The sequence below is a fragment of the Tenrec ecaudatus genome, chromosome 7 (genome assembly GCF_050624435.1).
Source record: "Tenrec ecaudatus isolate mTenEca1 chromosome 7, mTenEca1.hap1, whole genome shotgun sequence".
In the NCBI taxonomy this organism is placed as follows: domain Eukaryota; kingdom Metazoa; phylum Chordata; class Mammalia; order Afrosoricida; family Tenrecidae; genus Tenrec; species Tenrec ecaudatus.
Window position 1 is genome coordinate 21,488,041 of NC_134536.1, and position 10,954 is coordinate 21,498,994.

The 10,954-nt window shown below is 43.4% G+C and overlaps 1 protein-coding gene across 1 annotated transcript in view; it reads right to left on the bottom strand.

Moving 5' to 3' along the window:
* The window catches only part of ADGB (androglobin), a 226,980-nt gene extending 217,320 nt beyond the window's left edge, over positions 1-9,660 (bottom strand). Inside the window, 1 exon segment of the mRNA XM_075553888.1 lies at positions 9,587-9,660. Coding sequence (XP_075410003.1) covers positions 9,587-9,660 — 74 coding nt within the window.
* Positions 9,661-10,954: the final 1,294 nt, after the last annotated feature.

Here is a 10,954-nt window from a genome sequence, read left to right on the forward strand (position 1 = left end):
GGAGGTTCCGTTGCCGTCCCTTCTGGAACGGTCATCATGGATGCTGAGGGGAGGTTCCGTTGCCATCCCTTCTGGAACGATCATCATGGATGCTGAGGGGAGGTTCCGTTGCCGTCCCTTCTGGAACGGTCATCATGGATGCTGAGGGGAGGTTCCGTTGCCGTCCCTTCTGGAACGGTCATCATGGATGCTGAGGGGAGGTTCCGTTGTGTCCCTTCTGTGTCCCTGTAGGCAGATCAGCTCTTTTGAGAACCAGGTAAGGACTTTGATGATTGTTTAGGAAAAAGCCTACTTGTGCTGCTCTGGTTCCAAGTCAGGGCCACAGACCCCTGGATCTTAAATTTCAGCTATTCAAAGAATTCTATCCCTATTCTAAGGCGTAATGCTGGCCCTCAAGAAGAGATCATTGAAGAGATGCATGCTATAACAGATGCGGTAAAGAAACTAGACGGTGCCTGGCTCTCAGAAAACAATAGCCTCTAGGACAGTGGTTCTCAACCTTGCCAATGCCGCAACCCTTTCATACAGTTCCTCATGTGGTGGTGACCCCCAATTATAAAATGATTTTTGTTGCGACTTCATCACTGTAATTTTGCTACTTGCATGAATCGGGTGGCCTCTGTGAAAAGGCCATTCGACCCCTTAAGGGGTCGTGACCCACAGGTTGAGAACTGCTGCTCTAAGATCTTAAGGGCTTGCCTTCAAACAAGCACTCACATGAGCGAGACATCAACTAAGTCTACATGGCAGAAGCACAATATCCTGTGTGATCCAAAGATTGTAAATAATAAAACCCAAATCCAAAGAAGGGAATGGTATCAGAGCTTAAATTGTGAACAACTGGCAGACAGAAGGCTGTGGGTGACAGTGGAAGCCCAAAATCCATTTGCAGCGTCCAAACATGGACTAAGCCTCTAGAGAATTCCCTCTGACCATAGTCAAGGACTATGAATAGTCTTGTTATCAGACACAGAGCATTGCGGCAGATGTGGTTAGGTTAAAATGGAATATATTATCACTTAATTTCCCTTTTGACCCATTTTAAAGCTGCTTCAGTTTTGGTTGGGGGGAGGGAGGGTGTGAATGGGCAAATACATTTGGATTAAGCCCCTGGTGAATCCCTTCAGACCATGGGCCAGGGATGTGAATAGTCTTGCTGTCGTGCAGAGAGCATTGGAAAATGGATTATTGTAGATGCCAAAACCGAAAATAAACAAGCTCACTGCCATCGAGTCACTGCTGACTCGTAGTGACCACGTGGGTTTCAGGGACTGTAACCGCTGATGGGAGTAGAAAGCCCAGCAGCCCAGCTTTTCTTAGGAGGAGCTGCCTGGTGTCAAATTGCCAAACACGCAGATGGCAGCCTCCTATGGTAGATGCAGTTAGGTTAAAATTTAATACTTTATCATTTGCTCTCCCTTCTGACTTATTTTTAATTTGCTCTAGGTTTTGATATTTTTGAGTTCTTTTTGCTTGAGGATTCCTGCTTTATTTGTTATTATTGTAAGGATTTCTTTTTCCTTTGCTCTTTATATTTCTTTCTTTGTATGAAATCCAGGATAGGTAAATCTACAGAGACAGGAACTGGATTAATCGTTTCTTGGGTGTATAGCAGGGGAGGTTGGGGGTGAAATGATGAGACAATAAGAATGAGTACCAGAAAGAAGAAAACTTCTCAAATTAATTGTAATAATTGTACAACTCTTAATTTGCTTGAACTATTGGATTGTATATGTGAATTATGGGTCAATAATAGTGTTAAAAATTAAAGAGGTCATTAAAGGCTATTCCTAATATAAATTTCAATATGTAATAAATGAATTTTTTATATGGAAAAAAATGTCTGCCATTCCCCAAGACATCTATATTCTGGTAGCAAAGCTGGTGTTCATAAAGAGCAGGCATAAAGCATGGTAGGCAATTTGATAAGAAAGTATCCAAACTGGCATTAACCAAAATCTGTGAAAGAAACAAGAGGATTCCAGTACCCAAAGGCATCCTTTTATTTATACGACTCAACAGATTCTCCTCATAACCGCATTCTGACCTGTCCTACAAAGCCATCTCAAATTCCTCCCAGACTTTGACCCCGGCTGAGCAAGTGCAAGACTCTGTCTCTCATTTCTAACCAGTCGGTCTGCATTTTTCATCACAGTGGTATGTGGGCAGGGCTCCATTGCCAGGTTCAGGAGCACAACCTAAACCCCGGATCTTATCTTTACCTGGGGAAGTTTTCAGCATATTCCTGACACACCTGAGGGCAAAAGCAAGTGAGGAGGTCCCTCAGTCTCCCGGCTTTCTCTACCTTTCCCTGCACATCCACACTGCTCCCAGGCCCTGCAGGCTTCTCTATTAGTTTAGAAACTGTCCCCCACCTCCAGCTTCAATACATTTCCCCTCTGGATGCCTTCCTAAGCAGCTCCACACCACACACATGCTGTGGGACACTGAAGGAGACTGAGAGCCTTAGCTTTCCTCTAGCCTTGTTGAGTGGGTAGATGGAAGTGAGGCAGGTATTAGAGAAGGAGTGGTGAGAACAAGGGACAAAAGGGACCTGCAGACTTTTGGAGAATTTTAACTACTTTAATTCTGATATTCATCAAGTAAAAAGATGATGTAAAAATCAGTACAAAATATTTCTACTACAGCATTCATTTTTATATCAGGGAGATACCCACAAACACAGACAATATAAGTAAGAATTTGTTTACTTTTAAGATGTACCATATGTTATGTCAGCCATCCAAACTAGCATAATAATGGCCTCAGAACATGATATTAATTTATTTGGACATACCCAGAGGGAAAAAGTTTTAGCAATGAAGTTTCAAAGCACCTAGAGCATAAATTCTTTATTATAAGAACATATGCATAGTATCTTTGTCAAGGGTACACATGAGAAAAATTAGTAATATCCTATCCAACATTCTGTATTACACACATTTGTTGAAAGTGTATTTCCAACCTTAGTGGCATAAGCAATTTATAGATTGTATAATAAATGCCTTGATTTATTAAAATAACCTGGCAGTTTTCAAAGTACTATTAAACTCAATGAAAATATTTTTTAATCATTTGAAAATATTTTTAAGTAATCAGTTCTGATTGAGTTTGTTAATCTAGAAGCATTTGCAGCCACACTATTAGCTTTAAAAGATACATTTAATTGTGTTTTTAGCTTGAAGTACTAATTCCATACATTTATAAAATATCAATACTTACCTCTCATTTTATCTACTCTTCTAATCTTTCTACACAACAAACTTACGAGGAATTCTTCTTCTTCTTCTGTCCAAATTAACACATTCAAATGGAGTAAATTAAAAAGTAATCTCTTCCAGAGGAGACTCTTAAATGGTGTCACATTTTAACGAGTTATTAAGAAGTCCTTCAATTAAAATCATTTCACAGGGAGAACTTACAGCAGCCTCCACTGAAGGTAAATGCACATTTCTGTCTTCATTAGTCAGGACGTTTGAAGGAGGTTTTCATAGTAAGAGCCATGCAATTGACGTGTCACATATTGGTCAAATCAGTGTGAGAGTTCCATCCTTTGAAGGCCATTCAGGGTCTTTGCCTGCCGGGCTTTTCACTGCAACATCCTCTCTGATCGTCAGCCAGAGGAGTTTACCATGAAATTGCCACACCAGGCTTCCAGTGGAACTCAACTACACCACAGACTTCCTCGTCATGCAGTGTCCCAGGTCCTGAAGAGAATGCACAAATAAGGCAGCCAGGCAAGGCACTTGGAGCTTCGTCAGGGAATCTCAAGTACCCATCATTTCCTTCTCTTTCAGATGTGGCCATTGACTGGGCATCATCATCATCATCATCACATATTTTCACTGCACGTACTTCCATTTCAAACAGTCAGCTTCTGCAGTCTCTGGCTCCTATCACTCCACACATCTGCGCTGCTCCCACCTCTACCATGTATGGCATTCCCGCTGTCATCAGGAGCATCCAGGACCATGGCATCCCCATGACCACAACCCAGTTCTCCCTATCCTGATTCTTAATCCAGCAAGGAACCCACCAGATAATTGGTAATTCAGAAATGTAGGAAAAATAAAATAATAGGAATTAAGCAAGGAAGGGAGAACAAGGGGTGTTGGGTCTGGAAGCAATTTCAGTCAGATGTCCTTACATTTAAAGAGAAAACCAAGCATCAGAATAGACGAAGGATTTGACCAATACTTCCAAAGAATCAGTGACAGGGAAGCGAGAAGGGACATTTCATCTCATAGAGTCAGAAAACTAAAGACTAGATCGAATATCTGGCACAATTTTCCTGGTAATTGAAAGTCATATTTACTTATGACTGTGGTCATTGTTATCACCAGAGTGGTGGCACCCAGTACTGTAACTCATGATGCCAAACCTCCTGCCACCTCCCCTACCAAGGGCTCCTCCTCTACCAAAGCATACCAAATCCTTAGTATTGCTTATTGTCCATCTTCATCTCAGAATAAAAATAGCAATCATCTTAAAGGTCATATGACTACTAACAACAAATTTGTTTTGTAAGATCATTCTACACTGAATCACATCTCAGTTAACACACTATTCATAACTGAGTGGAAGACGGCTGCTTTCCATGTGCCTCTTCTTTAATTTAATGAGTACTTCATTCTCAAAAGAAATATGGATATAGGTTCACAAAGGTTAACTGGCATAATATCATGCTAAAACACCAGAAAATTTGCAAAAACGATGCCTACAAAAACACTAGTGGCAACAAAAACAGCATCAAATGCCTGTAGGACTCACAAATGAAAGGTGATTTAAACTGTAATTGTAATTGGGGATTAAAGCAGCTCTGACCAGACACATTAGAAGGTTCAAATAGTAAGCCAGCATAGTTCTAAACTTCTGTATTAGAACACATGAGGACGGCTTACAAGAGATGTTTTTATTACAACTAACTATAGTGATGTTTCCATTAAAAAGTGATAAATTTCTGCTGAAACATTTCACCAAAGAAATCGCCTAGACAGCCGCTTTGGTGTCAGTCTGCACTCCACACCCAGCTAGTGAAGCACTGGACTTTGGTCACAGCCGGCTGTCAATGATTCCTCGGGCTTATCAGTTTTAAAGGCCCAAGGTGTGAAGTTTGGCAATGGCTGACTAGATCAGAAGAGCAGATGCCCAAAGCACGCAAGCACAAGCAGATAACTATAAACTCGTTTCATGAACAAGCCGTGAGTGCTTACTAGCTACAGACACTGTGCTATGACATAGCCAGGCATGGTCCATGTACTCAGTTTGCAGGATTGTAGGCTCAGGATGAGAGGTGATACAGGTAACAGTGCTTGTGCTTTTAGTGGTGATGAGGTGAGTTCAAGTCAGTTCCAACAATGGAGGAAAACACCGCTTGGTCCTGGGCCATCCTCACAATTGTTGTTATGGTCTAAGCCATTCTTGCAGCCACTGCCTTCACCCGCCTTTTCAAGGCTCGTTCTCTCTTTCACTGCCCCTCCACTTTATAAAAAATGATCTCCTTTCTCAGGTATTAGTCTCTCCTCATAACATTGCCACAGTACACGAGACAAGCCTATCCTCTGTGCCGCTAAGGAGCAGTATGGCTACGCTTTCCCCAGGACAGTTTAGTTTGTTCTTTTGGCCGTCCATGGTACTTTCAAGATTCTTCACCAGCGCTAAATGTCAAGTGCATCGATTCTTCTTCGTGTTTCCTTATTCAATATTCACCTTTCACATGCATATGAGGCAACGAAAATACTATGCCTTGGGGCAGGCACACCTTGTCCTCAAAGTAGCACCCTGGATTTTCAACACTTGAAAGCAGTCTTGTGCAACTATGTTACCAATGCAGCTTGTCTTGTGATCTCTTGACTGCTGCTTCCAGGAGCACTGACAGTAAATCCAAGCAAGGTGAAACCGTTGACACTTCAACCTTTTCTCCATTGGTCATGATGTTACTTATGGGTCCAGTTGTGAGGAGTTGGGTCTTTATGTTGAGTTGTAATCCATACTAAAGGCTGCAATCCTTGATCTTCAACAGAAGATGCTTTAAGTCCTCCTTACTTTCAGCAAGCACGACTGTGTCATCTACCTATCATAGGTTATTAATAAGCCTTCCCATAATCCTGATGCCAAATTCTTCTTCATATAACACAGTGCCTACAATTATGACTCACAACAGAATAAGTGTGGTATGAGGACAGAACCCTGACACAAACCTTTCCTGATTTTCAACTATGCAATATTCACTTTCATATTCACACACCTGTCTCCTGATCTGTGTAAAAGTTCCAAGTGAGCACAATCTAGTGTTCTGGAATTCTCATTCTTCTCAAAGCTAGCCAGAGTTCTTTATGGTCCACGCAGTCAAATGCTTTGAATAGTCAATATAAAAAAACAAGTAAACATCTTTCTGGTTTCTCCGATTGGAGTCAATCTCCATCTCCCGTGTTGCACGTCTTTTTCCGAAGCCAGCCTGAACCTCTGGCAGCTCCTTGTCAATGTGCTGCTGCCACCTTCATGGGATGGTCTCTAGCAAAATGTAGCTTTCATGCGATATTAATTATATTGTTCTATAATTTATGTATGCTCTTAGGTCACCTTGTTTTGGAATGGGTACAAATCGGTTCCAGTCAGTTGGGCCATCATTAGCTGCCGTCCACATTTATTGGCAGAAATTAGTGACTCCTCCTAGTGCTTCCATTCGACTGTTGAAATATTTCTATTGGTAGCCCATCAATTCCTGGAGTTTTTTGTGGGTTCTTCTTGGTTTTGTTTGTTTGCTTGCTTATTGTTTTCTGTATGTTAAATCCAGGAGAGGTAAATCTATAAACAGTAACTGGATCAACAGAAGGGAAGCTTTGGGAAAATGGGGAGCTAAAAAAAAAGGAAAGAAAATGGGGAGCTAATAACAATGAGTACAAGAATGAAGAAATTTCTAAAAATTATTGTGGTGAAGATTGTACAATTCTTGATGTGACTGAACTACTGGATTGTGTGATGTGAATTATATGTTAATAAAACTGTTGAAAAGAGAAAAAGAAAAGGGGTAACACAGTTGTAGAAATAGGTAAGTCCAATCAAGCGTGATAAAATAACATTAAAACAAACAAACAACAACAAAAAACCCTCACTCTAGTCAGAGCTTTGCAAATGAAAACTACACAGGAGTCTTGGTAGACTAGTTGATTCTCAGGCCTCATACTGGGAGATACTTTATTTATCTGGATCTCTCTGATAAAAGTGGAATCTAGGACCAGGGGTGAGAGTGATGACATCGGGAGGGAAGGGGGTGTAGAAAGGGAGAACCGATCTCGGGGGATCTACATGTAACCTCCTCTCTGGGGGATGGGCAATGGGAAGGTGGGTGAGGGGAGACGCCGGGCAGTGTAAGATAAGATAAAATAATTTATAAACTATTAAGGCTTCGGGGGGGGGGGGAGGGAAAGAAAGGAAAACGAGCTGATTCCAGGAACCCAAGTGGAAGGCGAATTTTGAGAATGACGAGGGCAACGAATGTATAAGGGTGCTTTACTCAATTGATAAGAGTTGTATGCACCCCAATAAAAAGATTTATTAATAAAAAAGTGGAATCTAGGAAACTTCAGTTATTCAGTAACACTTAGAGGACGGATTTACTGGTAATCAACTTCCCATGTATCATAAAATGCTATAGCAAAATGGACTGATAGGCTCTTTTATGCTCAAAAGGTAGTTTTTAGCAAGGTCTACATTTGAGCATAGTCATCTGCCCTTCTTGCTCACTTTTCATAAACGTACACATTTCTGAATATAAGTATATACCATGATCCAAACTCAGATATTTTCTAAGAATAAAAAACATGCTAGAAACAGTATTATCTCAAAAAGAAATAAGAAGTTCTGAGGGAGGAGAGATTAGCCTCTTTCTGACCTGTCACAAAACCAGGCCAGAGTTCCAGAGTTATGTGCCGTATGGAATCAGGTTTTATCAGTTTCTTTGTGGGAGTTAAGAATACATTTTTTCATGATATAAATGCACTGGAGGCAGAGATTTCATATGCGCCCCCAAATTCATTCATTGTACTATCATTGAGTAAATAATTTTTATGTATTCAAAAATGTCCTTAAAACCCTATTATCTCTTGGCCATTCATTCATTCAATTCAGTAGATATATTTGAGTGCTTACTACAAGCCAGGAGCCACTACAGATGTTAAGGCTGCCAGAGTGCATAAAATGGAGAAAAATAATTTCCTGCCTTTGCCTTCATAAAACTTGCATTCTATTGAGAGTAAAGATGAATATATATGTGAAAAAAATCCCACTACCATCTAGTAGATTTCAACTCATAAAGTATATTAAAACCAAACCAAATTCACTGCCATTGTCGATTCTGATTCACAGTTACCCAAGAATACAGAACAGAACTACCCTTTGTGATTCCAAGAATTTAATGGAAGCAGGCAGACAACCTGATCGCTCTCCCATGGAGGGGCTGCTGGGTTTAAAATGCTGACTCTGTAGTTAGCATAGCCCACTACGGGGGGGGGGGGGGGGGAGTTTAAGTGAGCAAAACTGAATGAACGAAAGGAAAAAAAACAGTTAAGGAAGACAGAACTTTTTGGGGTTTCAGATTGTGTTTTTATTTGGAGGGGAGGCAGTTTTTAAAAGGACCAAAGAAATAGGCATAAGGAAATGACATTTAGGTAAATACTTAAGCTTTAAGACTCAAAGGAATGAGGGGGCAAACCACAATGTTACCTAAAAGAAGGAGCAAGTGCAAAGGCCCAGGGGCAGGGGACGGCCTGAGGCCGAGTGGAGAGGTGGTTAGGGAGCATAGAAAGGTCTGGAGCATCAGGGCTTGATCCCTCAGGATCTTGTAGGATGTAGACTCCACGAAGCCATTCGACAATGCTGAAATTACATGGGTCCACACAATGGAGTGACTATTAAAATCATGTACGCAAATGTAAGGTCATTTCTGATATCTAAACTAATTAAAGAAAAGTGACAATATATCACAGATAGCTGAACACCTGTACTTTGGAGAGGGCTGAATTAGGACACAAGTGGCGGAGAAGCATCATGGTTTGTTGTTGATTCTGTTTGTGGTGTTGATTTGTCCCAGAGACACACTTCTAGCCCCCACACTCTACCAGCTTGTCTTGTTTGCCATCTGAAGGGAAGTCCACGGCCTCGCCTTCCTTTCCCAGCACCACAGGGCGCTTTGGAAGAGCTCACCTGATGGCCTTACCTGCTGAGCAGAAACCCTCAGTGCCCCCTGGGGCCCTGTGACACAGACTAGGAGGGCCAGGGGGCGGAAACCAGTGCCTCGAAGGGGCGGGGCTGGAGAAGCAGGCCTTGGGTGAGAAATCAGGGCAATCAAAGCCTCCTGCTCGAACCCGGCCCCGCGCGCACCTGCCCTCCCCAGGAAGGTCCCTCTCCCCCGGCGGAGCCTGGCTGAGCGGCTGGGAACAGCAGGGCGCCAGGGCGGGAATGCCCGAGGAGCTGGGCCCCGAGGGACCACGGCTGGGCTGGGGCTGCAGCCACCTGGACGGGGACCAACAGGGACGAGCGGGGGCTGCGGCTGGGCCAGGGCTGGCGGTCGGGACAGGCCTCTTACTCTTTCGATTTGTCGGATCCGTGCGCCGAGTTAATGCGGTGCACTTCTTTCTTCTTCGCTTGCTTGGTGGTCATGGCGCTGGTCGCTTCTACCGGCGCCACGGAACTGGACTGGCTCCGCGAACCTAGCCTCTGTCTCCCCCGTTGCCAGGAGACGGCGGCCTGCGTCCCTCCGTGGGGGCGTAGGGGCGGCGCCCGCAGGCGGGGGAGGGGGCGCTCTGGGGGCAGGGACGAGGGGGGGCGGACTTAGGGGAAGGGGGACGTTGGGGACAGTCAGACCACCTGCCCCTGCAGCAAGGGGAAATGGAGGCAGGAGGTCAGAGCAGTTAGGCCTGGCCTTGACCTTTGGAGCCCAAGTCACATTAAAGGCCTCTCACATCTTAAGAGTCTCACCCCAGGTTTTCCTGGGGCTGAACTTGTGAAATGCCTTCACTAATTACTCATGAGACAACAGAGACACACTGAGTTTGCCAGTGTTTTGAAGACTAAGGGTCCCCAAAAGAGAGAAAAATGATGGATGGAAACAAATGTTTATTCACATGAAAGAATCTACCTCAATCCAAGAACCAGTGATCCTTGGTACACTCTGTAGAAAAGGCCCCAGGGCCAGGTGACAGGATTAGCCTATCAAATGAAGACCTAGTCAGGGTCAGCCAGAGTGCTCAGTCCAGCCTGCCTGGCATTTGGGAACGTGCTACCCTTGAATAAGCTCTTCCCTGTAAGTCTCTGTTTATTCAGATATAACTCAGAAATGCCAACATCTAACCATAATTTTGTGAGGGCAAATGTTTGACACCAGTGAGAGTACAGCTAGTAGTCCCTCGATTGAGTAAATGCCGGCTCAGATGCCTTTAAGGAAGTGGCAGGTGATAGGAATGCTGAAGCAGAAAGCTAGGGACACAACGTTGGATCCGATGGGGAGCTAAGAAATGGCGAACATCAGAAACAAAAACCCAACCACAACAATCTTTCTGACTCCTGCCAACCAAGTGTGTGTTAGTGTAGACCCACCCTCCATAAACTGTTCCATGGCTGAGGTGTTTCAGAAGCAGGAGATCAATAGACTTTATTCTTCGAACTGCCAAAGTACTGACTAGGTATAGGAAGCAGCTGACATGTCGGCACCACCCAAGGGGTTCAGTAATGAAAACAAAATCAAACATTGGGCTGGCCCAATCAACCCTCACTTCAAAGAGATCACATAATTTAAGACCTCCATAAGTGGTTAGCCTCTTTGAGGAGTCTAGAATGTTAGTGTCTTTAAATAAATAATTCTCTTCTGGGCACATGCTCAGAATTCCACCTGCATTGATGAGAACGGACCCTCTGAGTCCTGGTGGTATAGTGGTTACCCATTGGGCTGCTGTCT